The sequence below is a fragment of the Pantherophis guttatus genome, chromosome 2 (assembly GCF_059756535.1).
Source record: "Pantherophis guttatus breed Tessera chromosome 2, ASM5975653v1, whole genome shotgun sequence".
In the NCBI taxonomy this organism is placed as follows: Eukaryota; Metazoa; Chordata; class Lepidosauria; order Squamata; family Colubridae; genus Pantherophis; species Pantherophis guttatus.
The window spans coordinates 280442247-280465880 of NC_142064.1; the positions used below are offsets into that span (position 1 = coordinate 280442247).

General features: G+C 40.7%; 2 protein-coding genes across 2 annotated transcripts; one reads left to right on the forward strand and one right to left on the reverse strand.

The window, feature by feature from the left end:
• The first annotated feature begins 5456 nt into the window (after positions 1 to 5456).
• Positions 5457 to 7046, forward strand: LOC148116027 (uncharacterized). The gene is made up of 2 exons (XM_087884758.1): positions 5457 to 5498; positions 5707 to 7046. Exon 2 carries the CDS (start codon positions 5715 to 5717, stop codon positions 6858 to 6860), a length of 1146 nt encoding a protein of 381 aa, XP_087740884.1. The 5' UTR covers positions 5457 to 5498; positions 5707 to 5714; the 3' UTR covers positions 6861 to 7046.
• Positions 7047 to 8575: 1529 nt separating this feature from the next.
• Positions 8576 to 20392, reverse strand: LOC148116028 (vomeronasal type-2 receptor 26-like). Its single transcript, XM_087884765.1, has 5 exons — positions 20106 to 20392; positions 18908 to 19726; positions 12575 to 12799; positions 10616 to 10742; positions 8576 to 9501 (listed from the first exon to the last, which is right to left on the reverse strand). Exons 1-5 carry the CDS (start codon positions 20265 to 20267, stop codon positions 8576 to 8578), a joined length of 2259 nt encoding a protein of 752 aa, XP_087740891.1. The 5' UTR covers positions 20268 to 20392.
• Positions 20393 to 23634: the final 3242 nt, after the last annotated feature.

Here is a 23634-nt window from a genome sequence, read left to right on the forward strand (position 1 = left end):
TCTGGCAAAAGATGGTACGATTGCTTGGTAAAAGTACTTAAGACCATGGATTTCAACGCTACCACTGCTGATAACTGTTTCTTTGTCAAAAAGAGTGATGATTACATTGAATTTGTATTGATTTATGTAGATGATATTTTGTATATAGGAAAACACAAAGAGAGAAGAGAAATCTTTGTAAACAAGCTAAATGAACATTTCTCGTTGAAATCTCTAGGTAAAGTAAACAAATACCTTGGTGTACAAATTAACAAAACTAGAAGGGGATTCAAACTTACTCAGAAAGATAAGATTATTGAACTTCTAAACAAATGCAATTTAAACAATGCCAAACCCTGTGACACTCCTATGCAAACTGATTTCCTTAGAAATACTGATGAATCTTCCCCTGAATTCAAGGATAATACATTTTATAGATCAGTCATAGGTTCACTTCTTTATATATCTAATTGGACCAGGCCAGATATTGCATTACCACTCAATTTATTATCAAGGCACGTTAGCAAACCAACAATGTATCACTGGGAAGCTGTCAAAAGAATTTTAAGATATCTGAAAAGTACATTAGACTTTTGCCTAGTATTAGAACCTAGTGATAATAAAGAACCAAAACTTACATGTTACGCAGATGCGGATTGGGCTGGAGATATATCATGCAGAAAAAGTACTTCTGGTTATATTTTTCTGTTAAATGACTGTCCAGTTTACTGGTACACTGGTAAACAAGAACTGGTAGCCACTTCAACCACAGAAGCGGAATATGTTTGTTTATCCAAAGCTGCAAATAACCTTGTATGGTTTAATGATTTAATTTCAGATGTTTGGAAAAAACCTGCTTTGCCTTTTGTTATGCATGAAGACAATAAAGCAGCCATTGAAATATCTAGATCCGATGCCATTGGACAAAGATCCAGGCATATAGATATAAAATTTAAGCATGTGAGACAATTGTCTCAAGATGGATTTATCAAAGCAGTGCATTGTGATACCTCTGAACAGTTAGCTGACATATTGACGAAGCCTTTACCTTCTAAACAGCACAAATACTTAACTTCCAAATTGTATGTCTTATATTGTCCTGAATCTGAATGTAATTGGTGTTGTATAGCGAACCGGCATTTAGAGGGGGATTTGTCAGATGTAAATGCCTTATTCCCTAATGTGTAAATAATGTATATATGGGATATCAGGGGTTAACTTATTCTTTGACTCTTAATGTATTCATAATTCACCACTCCCACTCTTGGCTCCACCCTTTGTATATATAAGGAGCCACCTTCACCATTTTCTTTGCTTCTATCTGTGAATATTCAGTGAATATAGAATGCCTATTATAATTAAAGAGAAATATATTTAAACCTCTAACTCTTATTATTATTATTGAGTCTGATCCTGAAAATATTGCAACAAGAACGATATAGAACTGGGGTCTCTAATTTAATTTCATTGAGGGCTGCATCAGTGTTGTGTTTGACCGTGGGGGGGAAGGGGGGCCATGGCCATGGTGGGTGTGGGAATGGTGGGCATGGCCAGCTCGATGTCACTCATGTCAGGGGCACCTGTGGTGGCCAACTGCAAAGGCAGAATTTCTCTCGGACCCTCCCTCATTATAATCCCCTTCCTCCCTCCCTCCCTTCCTTCCTTCCTTCCCTCTTCATTCTCCTTTCTTCTTCCTTCCCCTCTTTCCTTATTTTTCCTTCCTTGCTTCCTTACCATCTTTACTTGTTTTTCAGCCCACGGGCCTTGAGTTTGACACCACCCCGATATAGAACAATCCAGCCAAAGTTCACCTCTTTATTTGCTCACACCTAATAGACAGAATCTTGCCAGACTAAACTCACATTACTCTCACCCTAACAAATATATAGAGACATTGTGTGATTGACCCAAAATCACTCTGCTATTTCCAGGATCAAATCAGAACTTGAACCTGGATCTCTGAGCACTACATTGCTTTTAGGACACATCTTTGTAAGAACAAAAATGCTTCACTGGGGGGGAAAGATTATGTGGAAAACATATTTAGGAAAAATATCTACTAGAATCAAGCATCTTAGAGGAAAATACAGCGAGAAATGAATGCAGAGCAATTTTTAAAGATGGGACTGGATGGCAAATCCCATTAATTCTGCCCAGCATGAGCTATGTGGTGGCTGAACATAACTGCAGGAGGAAAACTAAGGTGGATATAGTTTGCCTCAGGTGGAGGCAGTTGGCTGATTGTGATGTCACAAAGGGAAAGAGCAGCTGATTGGCTGTGAAAACAGCCAAGGGCAAGCGGCTTTTAGGGCTTGCAAGGAGATCCAGGGGAGAAAGGCAGGTGAAAGGTAGTAGTGGCCTCAGAGAAGAACTTCTGGGAGATGCCCATGGACTTCTCCAAAGAAGGAACAAAAGGGGCTCCCAAAGTCAAGGAAGAATCCATCTCCTCATCTCCTATCCCCTTTCCCTTCCCCTCCCTCCTCTCCTCTCCTCTCCTCTCCTCTCCTCTCCTCTCCTCTCCTCTCCTCCTCTCCTCACCTCACCTCACTTCACCTCACCTCTGCTCCTAGATCAGGTCTTTGGTCATGCCTGGACCTGCTTCTTCTGTACAGTTTCCTAGAATTCATGGCTGCTTTAGTCACAGAATATCTCTGTAGGAGTGTCTCCCCGGAGTTGAGAAGCAACCGCTCATTCTCCTACCTGAAATGTACCTGCCAAAATGAGTACATTCTTTGATTTGGAAACAACAAGCGCCAAGTTTTGGAAAAGGGAAAACTGTAGAAATAGTAGTTATGAACAGCTCATCATGAATTGAACTCACTCCATTCATCATTGATGGGGGCTGGATTGGATAACTTTTCACAGCTTTCCAACATTCCTAGGTGTTAATATTTAAGAGACTTGAGGTTTACTTGATACTTAAGGAAGAGATTTCTATTGATTCAGAGAAAGAACCTAATTGAATTCGTCAACAATTCCTCATCAACCTGAAGTGAGGATGTGCATGTGTATTTCCACAGCCCGTTTGCAAATCCCTCATAGCTCTCAGACCCCTGTTCTGGTCCAACTCCCTGCTCAAGCAGGAGACCTTCTACCATTTCAGACAAATGGCTGTCCAGTCTCTTAAAAGCCTCCAGTGATGAAGCACCCACAACTTCTGAAGGCAAGCACTCCACTGGTTAATTGTCCTGACTGTCAGGAAGATTCTTCCTGGTTAATTCCTGCGATATCTGAAAACTAATGGAAGGGGGTTTCTTTCTCTTACCTCCCCTCCCCCAAGTAAAGTTGCCATTGTCCATCAAACAACATATCTGAGGGAGCGGCGTTGAAAGCGAAGAAATGAATCCGGGAAGCGCTGGGTCCACGCTTTGCAAAAGTGCGGCTCCTTCCTGCCACTTGTTTTGAAATGTGATTAGAAAGGGGATATTTTTTAAATAACTATATAAGTTGGTTAAAAGTAATAAATATGATTCTTAATATTTTATTTGTGGTAAAGGAACGATACATAGAATTTGGCATGAAAATAACATATTGATTTGGAGAAAATAATGAAAGATTGTAATTTAACAAAATGTCCATTATTATTATTAGAATTATATAACTTGTCAAACATAACATAACCATGGCTTAGGCCCAGGATATTTGTCAGACCATCTGCAACCAGCAACAGCTCCCCATCGGCCGGTGTTTTCTCACAGGGAGGGCCTACTCAGGGTGCCGTTGGCTAGACAATGTCGGCTGGCGGCCCCCAGAGGTAGAGCTTTCTCTGTGGGCACGCCCACCCTTTGGAATCAACTCCCCCTAGGGCTCAGGTTGGCCCCTGACCTTTGCACTTTCCGCCGCGAACTAAAGACATGGCTGTTTAAATCGCCCAGCCTGGACTGATGGGGTTTGATTATTTTAATGAGTTTTAACATATGTTTAATTGTATTTTAATATGTTTTTATCTGGTTTGATTTTAATTATTGCGAGCTGCCCTGAGTCCTATGGAGATAGGGCGGCATTCAAATCAAATTAATAATAAATAAATAACTAAGACGAATACTGTTTTATTTGTTTTAAAACTTGATTAGAAGGGGGATATTTTTAAAATATATCAGTGGCATAACTAAAAATTAGAAAGGGGAACAATGGAAGACTATAATTCTATTAAAATCTGTGTATTACTATTAGAGTCATGTAAGTTTGTTAACTACAACAAATATGATTATTGGTATTCTACTTGTAGTAAAAGGAGCGATATCAAGAATATGGAGATTGGCATAAAAATAATATATTGAAATATTAAATAATTAAGGAAAGATTATAATTTAACCAAATATGTGTATTATTACTAAAAGACTATACGATCGTTAATTGTATTAAATATGACAAATATATTGTTTTATTTGTACTAAAATGCAACTCTGGTTCCATGCTGTTAACACAACGATATGTTTGTAGAAAAATAAAAAATAAAAAGTTTGGGAAAAAAAAGATAGAGATAGATGATCGATAGATAGATGATAGAAAGAGATAGATGATAAATGATAGATCAATAGATAGATAGATAGATAGATAGATAGATAGATAGATAGACAGACAGACAGACAGACAGACAGACAGACAGACAGACAGACACAGGGTGGATAAAAATCAATGATTTTTTTAAAAAAATCAAAAAAATCAGATTTTTTAAAATTTAAATCGGATTTTTTTTAAATAAAATGCTTTTTGAGGAAAATATATTACCATCCAAAGGTTATTCCATCATGAAATAAAGATTAGTTTTTTAATTATGTAGAATAAGGCTGTATATGTTTAATTTTTTGGGTAAATAAATTCCATTAATCCATTCACAATGTCATGCTCTTCCAGAGGTTTTTGTAAGATTATTGGGCAGTTTCTCTGCCTACAAGATATTATCACAGATGCTTGGTTTACTTTTGCAGTTCTCAAAACTGAATTTGACTCAGCAAAGATCACGTGCCTCTTCTTCACAGCAAAAATCTTATAACATAAACAGAGTTGAGAAAAAGACCTTAATCCTATTGTTCTACAAACCTATGAATACAGAATCAACCCCTTCAGTGCTAAGTTTCAAGAAGTTCAGTGAATAGAATAGAAACAATATTTTTCTGATTGTTTGGAGTGGAATAGATCTGCACAAGAAGACAGTGAAACTAAGTGTGAGGAGGAAGGGGCAATCAGACAAGCAGTACAAAATGAAAGTGAAACTTTCTGAGCACAATACTGCACAGCCACAGACAGACAAGTCTTTGGATCTTTTTATGTGTATGACCTGAGGTTTATCACATTCTTTCCTTGGAGGAAAAAACCTATAATGGCAGCAGTCCGTAAAAGAGACCCAGTTTGGCAATATTTTAATGAAGTTCCTTTACCTATCGGTAAGGCAGGCATGTGTGCAAACTGCAAACACTGCAACAAAGAAATGCGAACCCTGGTGGCCCGAATGAGACATGAGAAGTGCTGTGATGAAGATGACCAAAGAAACATATTTGAACAGGCAGGATCTTCAGGTTGGTAAACATTTTTATTGAATCATATTTCTAAAGACTGCCTCGAACTGTCATGTTTGAGCAAAATTATATTTCTTATTATTACTGCATGTTACTGTCATTTGGTACAGTTATGAAGAAAAGTAAATATTCCTTTTGGGGCAGTGCTGTGTACAATAAGCAGAAATTGTATAAATAATAAAATAACAGCATTGACTTTTTTGTTTAGGGGAATTCATGGATTCTGGAAACTATCCACCTTCAAGATCACCATCCTCCTGTTCTACAGTTTCAGAGTTATCCATCCAGGATAGTGCTTCATTAGCATCATTATCATCAGACACCCACAGCCACATATCACTATCACTATCACCTGGAACCACCATAGATAGGTTTGTGATAAAAACTAGCAGATTAGAAAAAGAGTTAATTGATGAAAAAATTGCCCAGTTTGTTTATGCAACGAACTCTTCTTTCCGTCTAACTGAGAACCCACATTTCATTAATATGGTTCAGTCACTGAGACCAGGATACAGTCCACCCAGCAGAGCAGATGTTGCAGGGAAACTGCTGGATAAAGTGTATGACAGAGAAATGGAGCAATGTGCAACAGCTCTGGAGGGTAGAATTGTTAACCTAAGTATTGATGGGTGGAATAATGTCCACAATGATCCTATTGTATGTGCTTGTATAACAACCGAAGAAGGGAAAGTCTTCCTTGCACAAACAATTGATACGTCAGGAAATGCACACACAGCAGAATACTTACAAGAAGCGGCAGTAAAAGCTATAATAACATGTGAACAAAAATTCAAATGTCTAGTACGCAGTTTGGTCACAGACAATGCTGCAAATGTATCCAAGATGAGAAGAAATTTAGAAGAGCAGGAAGGGAATACAAAGCTAATAACATATGGTTGCAGTGCTCATTTGCTGCACCTCTTAGCCAAAGACTTAAGTATTCCAGAAATAAAGACTAATGTTGTTGAAATTGCTAAATACTTCCGTAACAATCATTTTGCTGCAGCAGCTCTGAAAAGGATGGGTGGAACCAAGCTAACGCTCCCACAAGATGTTAGATGGAACTCTGTGGTGGACTGTTTTGAGCAGTATATCAAGAACTGGCCTATTCTGATGACAGTTTGTGAAGAAAATCGAGATAAAATAGATGGCACTGTCACGGCCAAAATCCTCAACATTGGGCTTAAGAGAAATGTTGAACATATGCTGAGCATCCTGAAACCCATCTCTGAAGCTTTAAACAAAATACAGAAAAATAGCTGTTTTATTGCTGATGCTGTTGAAATTTGGAAGGAACTGAGTGAACACTTAAAAACAGAACTACACATGGACAGAATTAAATTACAAGCATTAAAAAAATGAATGGGACAAGTACTGTCTCCAGCTCATTTTTTGGCAAATATTGTCAATATCCAGTATCAGGATCAAAATTTAAGGGCTGAGGAAGAGGAGTTAGCTATGACATGGGTATCCAGCAATCATCCTGTCACAGAGTTTTTTTATTTCCTAGCTGAGCTTCATTATTTTTGGACTAATAGACTTACTGCAGTTTGCCAAGTTCCTTATCAGTATTTTACTACGCATGTCCGCATTCCTTCACTTGCTTCACACACTCTTTCCTTTGTTCTCATGCCAGGAGTGCCGGTTGCTGTGAAAAGCAACTGGCCCGATTTACTTTCAAAATGTAACCAATTACTTTTCTTAGTTAGTGAGGTGTTTTATTTTCTTTATAACAAATAAATGAGTTTTATTAGAAACTTTTCTTCGCGTTTCTTTTTCAGAATATTGCAACAAGGAATAAGCCTCGATCCATCCTCTAAACCAGGGTGATTTGTCCCAGAGCCAAACATGGGATTAATCAACGCCCTGACACATCCATCTGTAATGCCAACTATAATAAACTTCAAAGCTAAGGGGGAACCATTCAAGAAATATATGTTTGCTGAAGATATTTTAAAGAAAGTCACACCAGTGAACTGGTGGAAGTCACTTAAGCACTTGGATTTAGAGACTGTTCAAATAATGATTTCACTTTTAACAGCTTCTTCTGCAGGCGTTGAAAGAATATTCTCTTCCTTTGGACTCATTCATTCTAAATTGAGAAATCGTTTGGGACCCGATAAAGCAGGAAAGCTTGTTTTTCTTTTCCAGATTATGAACAAAGAAGAAGATGAAGATGACGAGTGAGCTACAGAGGACAGTATTTAAGTTTTTCATGTGTAGGCTGGGCTGACAGTCTAAGTTTCTTAAAATATATATATTTTGTTTAGCCAAATTAGTTAACAAACATGGATGTTTGTTTAAGCAAATAACATATGCTGTAATGTTATTGTTTATCTTAAATAAATCTATTTAAATTGTTATTATTAAGGTAATGATTATTTTTCTCCTTCCTAAGTACAACAGAAAAGTTGTCCAAATATGAATGATTAACCTATTAAACTGGGGATAAAAAAACTAATATGAAAAATTGTTATTCTAAAAATCTTCATCTACTTGCATATTAAAGTTATACCAGCAAGAATTAGTCTTTATGTAGAAAACTATGATTTAAATCAAGTCTTAACTGACTAGTGATTTAAATTGTGATTTAAATCAGTTTGATTTAAATCAAATCCACCCTGGACAGACAGACAGACAGACAGACAGACAGACAGACAGACAGACAGATAGATAGATAGATAGATAGATAGATAGATGATAAGTAGATAGATAGATGATAAATGATAGATAGATGATAGAAGATAGATGATAGATAGATAGACAGACTGACTGACTGTCAGACAGATGGACGGACGGACAGACAGAAAATGGGATAGACTTTGCTGAGTGTGGGAAGAGTGACCCATATAAATTTTAAGTCCACAAAGCTGGATTGGTAACTTCGGTATGGTCTCCCTGAAGCCCCAATGGGGAAAAAAGCAGCTGCTAAAATGACTTGCAGAGAGTGAAACAATGATTCCTTTTAGCAATCTGCAAACCAAATCTACATCTCCAGATTCACAAGTACAATAATGCATATCTAGCAGAAATTAAATTGCTAAATTAACACACATCAAGCGGTAAGCCCACTGCAGTTATTTAGCCTTTGCTTTCAAGCCAACTTCTGTTCTTGCTGTTAGCTGCTCTTTTGTATTCAGGTCTGGTCTTAAAATGATAATGTAGCATTTGGGAATGAAGATGCAGCCCAATAAGCCGGCACTGGATGACAAGATGGAGAAGACCTGCACGGCCACCATGTATTTCCCCTTGGTGCTCAGGTAGGTGGGCACAAAGGAGATCCAGACGCTGCAGAAGACCAGCATGCTGAAGGTGATCAGCTTGGCTTCGTTGAAGGCCCCAGGGAGGTTCCTGGCCAGGAAAGCCACCACAAAGCAGACAGCAGCTTGGAAGCCCATGTAGCTAAGGGCACCATAAAACATGGCGACGGAGCCTTCGTTGCATTGCAGGATGATTTCTCCAGACTGGGACTGCATATCAGACTCAGGAAATGGAGGAGAGGTTCCCAGCCAGAATGTGCAGATGACCATTTGGATGCCAGAACAAGAAACAATAATGGAGTTGGCCAAGCTCTTCCCCAGCCACTTCCTTGCCTTGCTCCCTGGCTTTGTTGCCAAGAAGGCCAGCACCACCGTGACCGTTTTGGCCAAAACAGAAGAGACGGCAACCGAGAAGATGATGCTGAAGACAGTTTGTCGGAGGAGGCAAGTGGTAGTCCTTGGCTGACCAATGAATAAGAAGGAGGACGAGAAAGAAAGAAGGAGGGAGATGAGGAGGACAAAGGAGAGGTCTTGATTGTTGGCTTTGACCAAAGGAGTTTCCAGGAATTTAATGAAGATGATTAACACAAAGGCTGTGATTAAGCAGAAGAAGAGGGCAAGGGAAGTCAGGATGATCCCCAGATAGTCTTTGTAGGACAGGAAGGTTTGGATCTTGGGGAGACATTGAACTTGGGCCTTATTTGGATGCTGATCAGCAGGACACTTGCTACAATAATCTGCATCTGAAAAGAAAACAGATGTAGCATGTAGCATGATTAATGCCTTCCTTCTGGAATGAATATTGTATTATGCTGTTTTCCATCTGTGAGTTCTGATGATTGAAACCCAGACAGGGCATTCACTGAGAAATGCTCCTTTTCTGAGAAAATATGGAGTAAAAGGAAGCTTGCTTGAATTATTATAACAAAAAGACTTTTTTAGTAGCAATGCAATGGTAGATGAAGAGAGCTCAGAATAAAAATTTCACCAGGGAATTGACATAAGAGCCATGGTGGCGCAGTGGTTAGAATGTAGTACTGCAGGCTACTTCTCTTGACTGCTGGCTGCCAGCAGTTTGGCAGTTCACTGGCTCAAGGTTGACTCAAGTTTCTGAGGTCGGTAAAGTGAGGACCCAGATTACTGGGGAAAATATGCTGACTCTCTAAACCTCTTAGAGAGGGAGTGTAAAAGCACTGTGAAGCTTTATAGCTGGGAAGTGCTATTGTTGTTGCTATAAGAAAGTCAATATGTCCATAATATCTGGAAGTACACACGGCCCCTGCATTTACCTGGAATGATGAACAGGCCCCGTGGAGACTACTGGGAGAGGCGTCGTGGTGTCGGTGTGGCCAGCCAGGGGTGGCATTTGGGGGTTCGCCAAACCTGGTGATCCGTGGCTAGAGGATTACCTGAACCCTGCCGAACCCCCAGGAGCCCATCCCTGGTTTGAACCCAAATATCAGTGAGAGAGTGATGAAGTGAATAGACAGGGCGACTGCTTATGGGATGGAGGTCCAGAAGCAAGGTTCTACTCTAGAGAAAGTCCATTTGTAGTACACATCTACCATGCTCTTACCATATAAGAACAGTAGGATCTCTATTATTGGCCTGGACTCTCAAGGAGGAGCTTAAAACCTTGCACTCCAAGACTGTTGTATTTTTTTATTTTGATGACTGTAAATCCATTTCCTCTTGCCACATTTTTCAGTGGAACAATGGGATGGAATTCTTTAATTGTAAATCTCTTGGAGCACATGTTTCAGAAGTCGAAGACAGCAATTCTTTATTTCAGAATGCACCTTAGTGATTCTTGGCCCAGTTCACAAAGTCCAGCTTTTTCTTCAGCAGGACACTTACCTTCCTGAGTCGAGATGGTCCCTTCTGCACACAAGGAACAGCCATAGCAGCAAAGCGGTTTCCCCTCCAGTACCATTTTGGCTTCTCCAGGACGACATCTTCCAGTACACCTGGAATGACGAAATGTCTAACAACAACAAAAAGACATTACCACCACATGTGAGATGCTGTCCATGAAAATGAGCTCTCGAGAAGGGAAAGATTCAGTAGGTTGGCAAACCATTTTTCTTCTGGATTTTTTGTAGGATGCTTCTTGTAATCTTGATGGAAGGACACTCAACCTTTTGTTAACTATCATCTTTGTACATAAATTAGTTCTTACTGCTTATCTATTTGATATGTAATCTGCATTTCCTCCAGAACCTCAGGATGGTGAACATAGCTTTCCCTCCCTATCTTTCCTCACAGCAACACTATAGCTTGTCTTCAGAAGTTGTGGGTGCTTCATCACTGCAGCTTTCAAGAAGAGACTGGACAGCCACTTGTACTCTATGAAATGATGTAGGGTCTGCTGCTCAAGTAGGCAGTTGGACTTGGAACTCCAAGGTCCCTTCCATTTCTATTATTCTTTGTTCTATGTTCTAAGCTGAGTTTTTGTGAAGGGCCCAATTCGTTTTGATGGTTGACAGTGGTCTTGCACTCAAATCTCCTTAAACTCTAGTCTATGACACTGGAAACTGATAGAACTGGAAAGCAATCTACTCTCAAGATTGTGCTGGGTATGTGGCTGTGATTTTAACAGCCAATCTTGTAAAATTAAAAAATGTAGTCTAATGGTTCTCAACCTTTTCTTCACCACAGGCCCTCTTTAAATAACTTTTGTGGCCACGGATCGTAGCCACGGTCCCCCAAAGCTTAACTCAAGATTTAAATCATAACATTTCTTCAAGACTTCGCGGACCCCCTGTGATGCGGAATGGGACAACTTGCCACAACCAACTCGCTGCAGCCAAGTTATCATGGCCAACTTGCCACAGCCAACTCACAGCATGGCCAACTCACCACTGGACAACTTGCCATGGGACAACTTGCTGTGGGACAATTTAACAATTCTATTTAATTATTTAAGTTTTTTTTTAATCTTTGCCATTCACATTTCATTCTGTCCCCACTTTTGCATCCTTTCCTTAATGATTCTATTCCACCATTTCTTTGACAGTAGTGTAAATCTTGTCCCACAGTGAGTTGTCCCATGATGAGATGGCCATGGCGAATTGGGACTCGATAGGGAGAGAATAGATGGGGGCGGGGCCAGTCAGAGGTGGTACTTACTGGTTCTCCGAACTACTCAAAATTTCCACTACTGGTTCTCCAGAACTGGTCAGAACCTGCTGAATACCACCTCTAGACTGGACAACCAAACATTTAGTAAGGGCTGTAAAGCACTATGAAGCGATATATAAATCTAAGTGCTATTGCTATTGTTATAATACTGCAGGATCCAATCTGGGTCGGTCACCGGGACCAGAGGTTTTGTCTTCCGAGCTTTCGGATTTGTTGGAGCTCATTCTCAGGGAACTTCTCTCTAGCAGAGTCTGTGCTGTTCTGTGTGTATATTTATAGTGCCTGTTGTAAGTGACGTTTTAGAAGTTGATTGGGGTGTGTTGATGACTGTTGATGGCTTGCTTTTAAGTCTTTAGCTGTTGTTTGCTTGTATGCCCAGCTCTCGCCTTCTAAGTACTTGATAGACTGGTGGTAAATCAGCACTCCTGTTGACTAATGAGAGGCCTGTTTCCCAGGCTTCAATTACTTCCCTGGCTGTTTTTGTGCCTGCTCGTCCAACAAACTTAGTAGCTGGAAAATCGAATGTGTGTCCTTTTTCATTTCAGTATGTTTAAATATAATACTCTCTATATACTATTTTTATAAAAAATTGACATTCTACTGTTTTTGAACTTTAATGAATTAAAGGAAAACTATTGGAATTTCACCCAAATGAGATGGATGGATTACACCTACCTGGCTAAAATGCCTGGACCACCTCTCCTGATCAAGGATGAAATTGTTCTCTGAGGAGCCCCAATGTTTGCGTATTTCTCCAAACTTGGTGGCACGGGTAGATTGGTTCGAGAAGGTCTCCCATTTCACAATATCAAAACTGGCACTCAACTCCCCTTTCTCATCCAAATACACGCCTTCCAGAGAGGAGTTGTAGAACTGGGTGTTTCCCAGAAAAGAGTGAAGCTAAAGTCAAGACAATTAATCATGTTCAGAGAACAGGAAACCAAGTCTAATAATTCCATCTGCCTGTAAAATCTTAGGGCCAATAGAAAGTATAATCTTAGAATTGGTTTTTCTAATTGTTTTTTTTAGTTTTAGTTGCTTATTTGCAACTGCTTCTTATTCTTGTCTTTAATTGTGTGAACCACCCAGAGATAGGCATGTGAGATGGGTATTTATCAGTGGTGGGTTCCTCCCGGTTCGGCCCGGTTCTGCCGAGCCGGTAGCGGTGATGATATGAAGTCACCGAACCAGTTCTGGCCCCTCTGCCCTCCCTGCCCCCTACCCCCGGTGTTATTCTTAGCTTTTATTTGGCCCCACCTCCAATCTATTGCTGCCTCCTGAGTCCCAGCTGATGGCTAGAGGGAAAAAACTGTTTAAACTCTTGCCGCGGAGCTTCAAAGGGCCGCCCCACAGCTGATCAGTGTTAAAAGAAAAGAAATGAGTAGACCAGTGCCTGCAAAAATAAATGGGTAGATCGGTAGAGCTCTGCAAGCAGTTAAAAGCCTGGTAGATCAATACCTCTGCTATATCCTAAATAATTGTCACATGACCATCAAGCCACACCCATAAAATAAGCCATGCCCACAGAACCAGTAGTAAAAAAATTTAGAACCCACCCCTGCTTCAAATGATCACTAAATGAACTATTATAACCTATCCAGCAGAAAATAGGGAATGGATGAATATCGGAAGGATAGGGAAGAAATATATGGAGTTTCTCAGATATCGAGGTCATGGTTGTTCCAAAGGTGCTTTTTTCAAGAGGCAACTGGACTTTCTTGTTTTTCTTTGAAGATGTTTCACTTCTCATCCAAGAAGCTTCTTCAGCTCTGATTGAAATCCTTCCATTTCCCATCATCCGGTCAGAGCTGAAGAAGCTTCTTGGATGAGGAGAGAAATGTCTTCAAAGAAAAACAAGAAAGTCCAGTTGCCTCTTGAAAAAAGCACCTTTGTGATGATAGTGAAGAAGGAAGTTAGCATAGCAGAAAGCCCTACTGAGTAATGGAGAGACCAAACTGGTCTACAAGAAAGACCAAATGATGAACGGAAAAGAGACATGATAAGGCAGGAGTATCAAACTCAAGGTCCATGTGCTGGATCCCTCCTACTGAGCAGAGATGAAATGCTCTGAAGTCTGATACCGGTTTGCTTCACTACCGGTTCGCTTCGCACGTGCATGCACAATGCGCACCAAATGAGCGCTCTGAGCGCATGCACACCGCAGGCGCTACCACACAGCGCTGCTAAAGGAGGATTAAGAAGTCTTTTCTGGGACTTCCTGTTTGCTGCTGGCCGCCGCCAGACGTTCCTTTGGGATCGTCAGCTTCCACTGCCTGTCAGAGCCGCCTTCACAACGGAACGGCGGCTCGAAAAAACTCCGTTTCCATGAGGAAACGGAGATAGAGCCGGCAGGGGTGGGTAGAACTCTCTGCAGAGTCCCAAAAGTTTTTCTTTTTCTTTTGGGACGGAGCGGATGAGATGCCCCATATCCCCAGCCGTTGCTCCGGGCTTTGGGAGACCTCTGCTAATGCAGAGCCAGGCATCAAGAGCAAGCCTGTGAATCTAACAGATTACTCAAAGAAAATGTGAGCTGGATCTGTAATACTGAACCACAAGTATTTTACTTATCTTTTAAAAAAATTACTTAAGAGAAAAGACGAAAGGAAAGGGGGGGAAAAAAGCCTTTTAAAATGGCGCTTGCAGCAGCTGGAGAAAAGGCAGAAAGGAAAAGTCCTTCCGTTTTCTATTATTACAATGTAGCGGAATAAATACCACTGGTTACATTTGTAGACAAAACTTCGCTCCTGTGTTTTTCTTTTCTTTTTTTCCTGAAGACTTGATATTGTTGTTGATTGGAAAGAAGTTTTTTCTCTTGTTTTTTCTTTTCTTTTCTTTTTAACAAAGCCTGCCTGGGCGGAAACATGGCACTGAGATTTACAAAGTCAGATAAACAAGTAAGGGGGGGGGGGATTCCACCAACAATTTAAAGGAACAAGTTTTAACTCTTCAGTCTCAGAAACCTGATCTTAATATAATAGAATTTCTCTTAGAGGAGATTGAAAGAAGGGATGAGATTGTGAATCAGCATCTTGAAAAATTTAAGCAGGAAATTAAAGAATTGGTAAAATCTAAGTTTGATTTTTTGGAGCGAAAAATTTTAAAATTTATGATACGGTTGGATACAAATACTAATTTACTAGAGTCTAAAATGGATGAAATTCAAGATAAATTGGACAATAGAATTCAAAAAATTGAAAATGATTTGATAAACACTCAGGATAATAGCTCAGAAGAAAAACCTAAAATGGATGCTGACCAAAAGTCTGGTAATGTAGAAAATCTGCAACAGAGGATTGAACAAGAGGTTCTAATGGTACAATATAATTTTACAGAATATGCGATAAGACTGCGAGGTTTGCAGGAAAATAATAGAGATGATTTAAGGAAAATATCTTCTGAATTTCTAGCTGGGATTCTAAAGGTTCAACCTGATGAAGTGTTTAGTAGGATTGACAGAGTTTTCAGAATAAATTCCTGGATTGCTAAGCAAAGACAACTGCCTAGAGATGTGGTGATTTATTTTACGGACAAGGAAATTAGGAATAATATTGTGCAAAATTCCTTCAATTCTAATTTTCAATTGTATGGAAGAAAGATATGGATCTACAAGGAACTCCCACCTAAGATATTAACAGAAAGGAAGAAATTTGGTTTTCTGGTGTCTGAGTTAAAAAAGAGAAATATTCCATATAGGTGGAACGCCCCAGTTGGTATTATACTGAGACATCAAGGAGAAAGATATCAGTTAAATACTATTGAAAGAGCGGAAGAATTTTATCAAAATAGGTTGAACATGAATTTAACATCTTCAGGTATAATACAGGATAAGCAGAAGGAGCTGGAAATAAAGGGAAAATATCGAATTACAGAGACTGTACCAGATAAATTGCCTTTGGATTTATCGGATACCCCAGCTGGATTATCTATAAATTTGAGAGAAGTGCCATCTGATTTTAATGTGATGACTTATCAAGGCAAGGATAAGCATGGAAACCAATTAGAGGATATACAAGGGATAAAAAAGAAACATGAGACACAAAAACAAAATCAACAAGACCAATCTACAAAGCAGAATGAAAACCGACCAGTTGACATACAATCTGTAGAAAGGAAACCAGGATGGAAGTCAAACCCACAAAAAGAAAACAAAAAAAGAAATAGGTTGTACAAAAATAGAAATTTTTAACCCAAGCAACAGTGAAGCCAGTGACTTTAAAATATGAATGATTATGTGAAAACATAGAGGAGGCGACATATTGGTCAATATTATCCTGAGGATAGTAGCAGATCTCTGCATTGCCGTAATTTTGGGACGTGGAAAGAGCCTCAAACTGATGGATTTGAATTATCTACTTTGAAATTTCTTTTTGTGTTGATAAATATATTATAATTATCTTGAATCATAAGGCAAGAGAATCATGCTGGGGCATGCAGAAGATCCGGTTGTTACCCACTACGATGATGGAAATCAATAATCCTGATGAAACCCACAATTATTATTATATGGAATATAATTATAATGTCACTCGGGTGGTTGTTTTTACTTTTATACATATAAGAAGATATTTACTACTGATGGGGGCAGATATGATTGAAGATCTTGAATAAACTGTTGCATCAGCAAGCTATGTTACCCTATTATGGATGTTGGTTTTAACAATCCAGTGGAAAGACCTCAAAGAAGATATTATATGGACTATAAAATTAAAGTTATTGTCTTTTTTTTTTTTAATTAGATATAATGGAATATATATATATATATTTTTAAGTAGTGTGGGCAGTGAATTAAAGATATTAAGAATTGTTGTGTATGGTAAATTTGCAGGACAGTGGGTGAATAAGCTAGCTACAGACTGATTAGTTTAAGAAAAGGGATTTTTAAGTGATACATTTAGGGGAGTGGAGGAAATGGATAGAGTGGAATAAATGTTAAATTAGATTTTATGGGGAGGCCGCTTTGAAATGTTATAGTAATATATATAGAAGATTAAATATTAAAGTAGGACTTATCGTATAGTTTTAAAGTGGAAGGTGGTTTTGAATTGTTGTAATAATATATAGATATAAAACATTATTATGTTAAATTAGAAGTTATTTTACAATAGTTATAGTATAATGTTTTTCTTCTTCTTCTTCTTTTCTGAAAAGTATGGATAAAGGGGGATGTTATAATATTTATAATATTTTTAGTAAGTAAAGGTCAGTATTTTGAGGAGGGAGTAAGTAATCTGTTATGAATTAGGGTTTTTTTTGTTACGAAGAAGTCACGGGGGGGATGGGTGGGGAGGGGGGGTTAGGGAGGGGGAGGGGGAGGGGAAAAAAAAAGGGCGGAAAAATTTGTATTTGAAAACTTTTTCAATTAAAAAAAAAAAAGAAGTCTTTTCTGAGTCTTCAAAGGTAAGAAGAACAGTGACGGGGGAACAGGTGTGCTGCGCGATTTAGATTCGCTAGAAAGCAGGATTTCCTGCTTTCTAGCGAATATAAATTGCGCAGCACAGCTGATCGTCGGAAATACAGGTTCACCCGAAATGGTAGCATTTTTTAAAACTACCAATTCGCCCGAACCAGTAGCAGTTATTACTATCAGTTCGGGCGAACCAGTCCGAACCCGTAGCATTTCACCTCTGCCGCTAAGTGGTTAAATCTGGCCCGCGGGGCTCCTCTGGAAACAACGAAATTTCTCCTTAATTCCAAATGGTAGGCAGAGCAGATAACAACAAGACCTAGCCGTCGCTAAGAGAAGGAAAATCAAAGAAAGAGACAGAGGAGTAATTCTGGCTGTACAAGACCAAGCCTTAAGAACAAATGCATTCAAAGCCAGAATTGAAAAGACAGTGAAAACAGCAAACACAAACACGAACTCTGCAAGCAAGGTAAAGCAGTGGACAAGCCAGTGAGAGGCTGCAAGAAGATCACACAAACAATTGTGCAATAAAGAAGCAACGGTGGTGCATTGGAAAATCTGCAAGAAATACCATTTGCCTTCAAGCAACAACTGGCAGGACCAAAAAATGAACAAAGGAACAGAAAATGAAGAAGCGAAAGTGTTCTGGGACTTTAGACTTCAAGCAGACTAGCACCTGCCACATAACACCCCAGACTTAACAATTGCTATTTCCCAACCTATTCCTGCTTTTCCATTGTTCTGGTATCCTCTTTTTTGTAAAATTGTTGGTGTTTTCTTTCCCTTGATATTGAAAGCTTCCCCACTTCCTTCAAGTGGAGACTTAGTTTGCAAGTCCTCTCTTTCTCATTCACTATTTGGGGAAGATTAGAACCATGACACGCATATGCAGTTCAACAAAAAATCACCTTCCACATTAGTGCTAGGGAATTAAAACAGCTGAGGCACGGCAATCTGCTCTGCCGTGCTAATCAGCTGCGAAGATAAAGGTAAGCAAAGCGTGGGGTGGGTGGGGCGGGGTGGACCCAGCTGATCATCGGAGTGAACCGCTTCACTCCCAGCTGATTGTCGGAACGACCGGTTCACCCAAACCGGTCCAAACTGGTATAATCCCACCCCTGAAAAAACCTGCAAGTGCTTCAATGACCCTCTAAAAGGATAGAAATGACCAGCTGTCTGCAAGGAATATAAATTGTTCCATTCCTCGCTAGTCTGTCAGAGTTGAAGAAGTTTCTTGGATGAGAAGCGAAACGTCTTTAAAAGGAAAAAAAAAACTCAAGAAAGTCCAGTTGCCTCATGAAAAAGCAACTTTGTGACACCCAATGATTTAGTCACAGAACTTTCCATAACCTGAACATTAGTAGGGGAAAAAAGGATATTTGGAAGGGAAGGAACATGAGTTGGATGGATTGGTCCAAGTGTTGTTTCAAGGACCTGAAGACCCAGCCTAGGAGACACGAGAAACTGAATGTTCTGCAAAATTACAAAATGGATTTCTTTGAAACCTCCTAAAATATAGCCTATGACAACACGTCAACTGTTCTCAACCTTGAATGGCAACTCAAGAAAGCAGGATGACCACTCGGGGGAGGGGGGATCTGTACCTGCCATGCTGGAATACTGTGTGATCTCAGTCCATCTTCACCTCCAAGTCTTATCCTGTGGGTTCTCCAAGACAGGGCCCTATCGATGGCCCTCGCCACAGCCTGCACAAGACTCGAAATGCGGTAGCTGTCCATGGAGAAAATGTTGTTCACAAACTCTTCACTTGGGACCTCCAGAATCTCCTGCTTCTTGCATCTTCTCCTCCATTTGACTGACAATGCGGGCTTTGAAAGCGAGCATTCAAAGGCTGCCAGTCCAAACTCGTTCATAGTATCAAAAAATGTTTGAAAATTGTCATTGCTAACCTTTTTCTCCTGATGACATACGAAAGAGAAAAAGCCATGGATTTGCTTGTCAATGAAAAGGTCATAATCAAAATTCAACGTGAGGTCCCACAAAGCTGTTGTGATCCAGATTTTCCCCACAATGGGGATCCTATATATCCTAGAGACCATGATTTGTAAAGCTTTTATGATGGGATAAAAGAAACGCACCTCCCCATAATAAATGAAGACAGTGACATTATTCCACATGAATAATGTTTCAAGGGACAATGATGGGATTGCCTCCTGCAATCCTTGGATAGTCAACGAGAAGGCAACACAAATCTCATTCCTGGTCAAGACTGGGCTCAAAGTTCTCATGAACCTTTCTCCGCTATACGTGTCTGGAGAAACAAGACTGACCCAGTTCCACCCAAAATGCTGGAGTAATTTGGCAATCATATGGTACAGATGTTCTTCTTTGGGGACCATCCGATAGACAAATGGGAACTGGATTTTATCACTCAGAGCTTCAGAAACAAAACCGTAGCTGACCTAACAAGGAGCAGAAAAAAAGTATTTCCTGAAGATATGAATATGCAGGCGAAAGATAAAGAGACAGGAAGGTCCAGCTTGGAGAGATTCAAATATTGGCAGCTTCCCCAAGCATTCCTGTCCTTGTCTGGCCCCAGCACTGTCCTTCTTTAGGCAGAAGGTTGGGAACCTCATAGAGAAAACATTTCTCCTTTTTGAGATAGAGAGATGGAGATGCAACTGGAATGGATAAGTTGCAGTTCCCAAAAGAGAAAGACAGATATTCCTGTCCCTGTCTATCTCCAGCACTGTCCTTCTTTAGGCAGAAGGGGAAATCATCCATCTCCATGCACCCCTTGGCCAATCAGAGAACCCAATTCCAGCCTACCTTGCTTCATACCTGTGGGATTTTGTAGATGCTGGACATGATTGAAATCTGACTGGAAGCTTCCGACTCCACTCCTTCAATCACTACCAAGAGATTGCTTGCTCTTCCACAGCTGTAGTTGGGAACACTTGCTTCCCCAGTTGAGAGGAGGTCTGCCATGGCATCGTAGGTCATCCCAGCCTCATGATAATTATCATAGAAGTTGTAGCCCAGAGTGACATTGGGTAGGAGCTTGGGGTTTTGGTTGATCTCCTTGGTGGCAAAGAAGAAGGACAGGAGAAACCAGAAGATAAATGGACCCACCCTAAAGTAAAACACAGGTATCATCCAATCATTTTCATGGAAAACCAACTTATAACATCTGTAACAGCATCTCTTTTTAATGCACAATCCCATACAAATCTACAGTGTATTTGCATTGTAAATTACAGTGAGTAATCTCGGCCGTACATGCAAGAAGAGGGAGATAACACCAACACCGCAAGACACCGAGACAGACCCTTCTTAGCAACACAGCAACTGTGGTCTTGGGTTACTTTAGGAGCACAAGTGCTGGTTCCTTGTGTTAAATGGAGCCCTAAAACCAAAACCTCCAAAATCCCCTTGGCAGGCACCGGGGAAAATCGTCTTTGGTAGACAGGATGGCAAAAGAACCCACGGAAGAACTTTTACAACGTACCCCTCAAGCCTTGTGATGGGAGGCATATAGAAGACAGCTGGCTTGAATTTAAGTGATGTTGCGGAACTAATTCCACCAATGTTGAAATCTCCTGACTGATAGTAAGTGTACACAGCATTCTTGTCCTTGATGAAATTCAGGAGACATTTCCTGCCACCTGTTGCACTGGACAGCAGAACCAGAAGCAACAACAACAGAAATTTCTGGGACTTGATTGCATTCACCAGAATCCCTTTCTTCATTGCAACCCTTGATGGCAATTTAGAAAGCATCGTTTTCTCAGCAGGATAGAATGAGTCCAACAGCAGGGAGATCAAAGAGGAGGCAATGAAATTTTGCAGGAGGAAAGCACCACCTGCCCAGAGATAAGACAATTTAAGAACTGCTTTGGGTGAAGCCTCAGGCAGCAATTTCACCTTCGTTCCTGATGTTTGTCTTCATGGATCCCAAGAGGATGAACTTCAGAAAAATCCCTCATGCTCCAGCAGGAAACACAATGGCAATTATTTTTGATAATTGCAACAGGGAAGCTGAATGTCTCCTGTGACTTTGTGGTCTCTCTCTCTCTCTCTCTGTCTCCAGGGATGGAGGAAGAAGAAAGTTCACTGAGAGGTTCAGGGAGTTTTGGTCCAACTTAGTTTTAGAGACTTTCATTAGGACTGGGCTTTCTTAAAGAAATAAAAAGAGATATGAAGGCTACACCTGAAGTCCAATACAGATATAGCTAGGAGTGCGGTTCTACATACAATTATTGTTTTGCGTGTTTTCAGAGAAATGTCTCTTTTTTGAAGCCACCTGGTCAACGCTTTCGAAGACACATTTTATTGACCAGGGAAGGTGCAAATGTGTCCTGGGCAAACACGCTTAAACAAGAACATGAGCAAGCTAGTAGAGTGGCATCATGTCCCCCTGGAACATGCACACTTCTGGATCTTAGGCCAAGACCAGTGGTCCCAAGCTCTTAGGCTATAGTCCACTACTGGGCCACAGCCGGTTCAAATCTGGGCGTTGGGAGAAATGGGCAAGCATGCACACATGAAGCTCCTCTTGTATGAGCAAAGGGCGCTTATGCTGGTACGTGAAGCTCCAAACATGCAAATAGAGCTTTGCATGTGAGCAGCCTCCTCTTGCGCTAGTGGATCATGCGTGAGCACAGGGACCTCTTGCTTGTGCAAGTGGAGTTTCACACATGAGCTTAAGGGCCTGCTGCTCTTGCAAGTGGAGCCTCGTGTGCAAGCACAAGCACCTTCTCCTTACACGTGAAGCTTCATTCACACAAGTGAAGGGCATGTGCATGTGTGCCACTCACACAAATGGAGCTGTGCACACACATGTGCAGCTGTCACTCACATGCCTCCCCCCCGCCCCAGTCTGAGATGCCAAGCTGGAAAGGTTGGGGACCGCTGGTCTAGACCTTACTGGATGACCTTTCTGTAATCGTAGACCTTACTGGATGATCCAGTGTCGAGCGCTGGAGAAATCAGGAGATTCAGGCAGTTCAAATGAGTATAAAGATTTATTGCAAACTTAGCTCTGTACAAGAATGTGGCCAAGTGACCGTTACAGAAAAGTGCAAGACTTAAGAAAGGAATTCAAGGTGGGCTGGGCTTAGATCTCTAGAGGGCACGCAGGGACTCATGACTTATGAAGCATTTGACTCCTCCCTCAGGTTCAGCTTGGTCATCTGCTACACCCAGACCTTACTGGAGGGCAGAAATGGTGCATTTAACTTGATGAACCCTAAAATCAAGGTTTTACTAAGCAGGTGCCAGTCCCAACCCAAGAACGATATAGAACAGGGGTATCAAATTTAATTTCATTGAGGGCTGCATCAGTGTTGTGTTTGACCTTGGGGGGGAAGGGGGGCCATGGCCATGGTGGGTGTGGGCATGGTGGGCATGGCCAGCTCGATGTCACTCATGTCAGGGGCACCTGTGGTGGACAAATGCAAAGGCAGGATTTCTCTCGGACCCTCCCTCATTATAATCCTCTCCCTCCCTCCCTCCCTCCCTCCCTCCCTCCCTCCTTCCTTCCTTCCTTCCTTCCTTCCTTCCTTCCTTCCTTCCTTCCTTCCTTCCTCCTTCCTTCCTTCCTTCCTTTGCTCTTCATTCTCCTTTCTCCTTCTTCCCCTCTTTCCTTATTTTTCCTTCCTTGCTTCCTTACCATCTTTACTTGTTTTTCAGCCCACGGGCCCTGAGTTTGACACCCCGATATAGAACAATCCAGCCAAAGTTCATCTCTTTATTTGCTCACACCTAATAGACAGAATCTTGCCAGACTAAACTCACATTACTCTCACCCTAACAAATATATAGAGACATTGTGTGATTGACCCAAAATCACTCTGCTATTTCCAGGATCAAATCAGAACTTGAACCTGGATCTCTGAGCACTACATTGCTTTTAGGACACATCTTTGTAAGAATGAAAATGTTTTGGTTTTTTTTGGTTTCATTTATATGCCGCCCTTCTCCGGAGACTCAGGGCGGCTTACAATGTGTTAAGCAATAGCCTTCATACTTTTGTATATTTATACAAAGTCAGCTTATTGCCCCCACAGTCTGGGTCCTCATTTTACCTACCTTAGAAAGGATGGAAGGTTGAGTCAACCTTGAGCCTGGTGAGTTTTGAATTTGCAGTAATTGCAGGCAGCTGATGTTAATAACAGTGCTTTAGTCTGCTGCGCCACCAGGGCTCTTGTTTCACTGGGGGAGGGGAAGATTATGTGGAAAACATATTATTTAGGAAAAATATCCACTAGAATCAAGCATCTTAGAGGAAAATACAGTGAGAAATGAATGCAGAGCAATTTTTAAAAATGGGACTGGATGGCAAATCCCATTAATTCTGCCCAGCATGAGC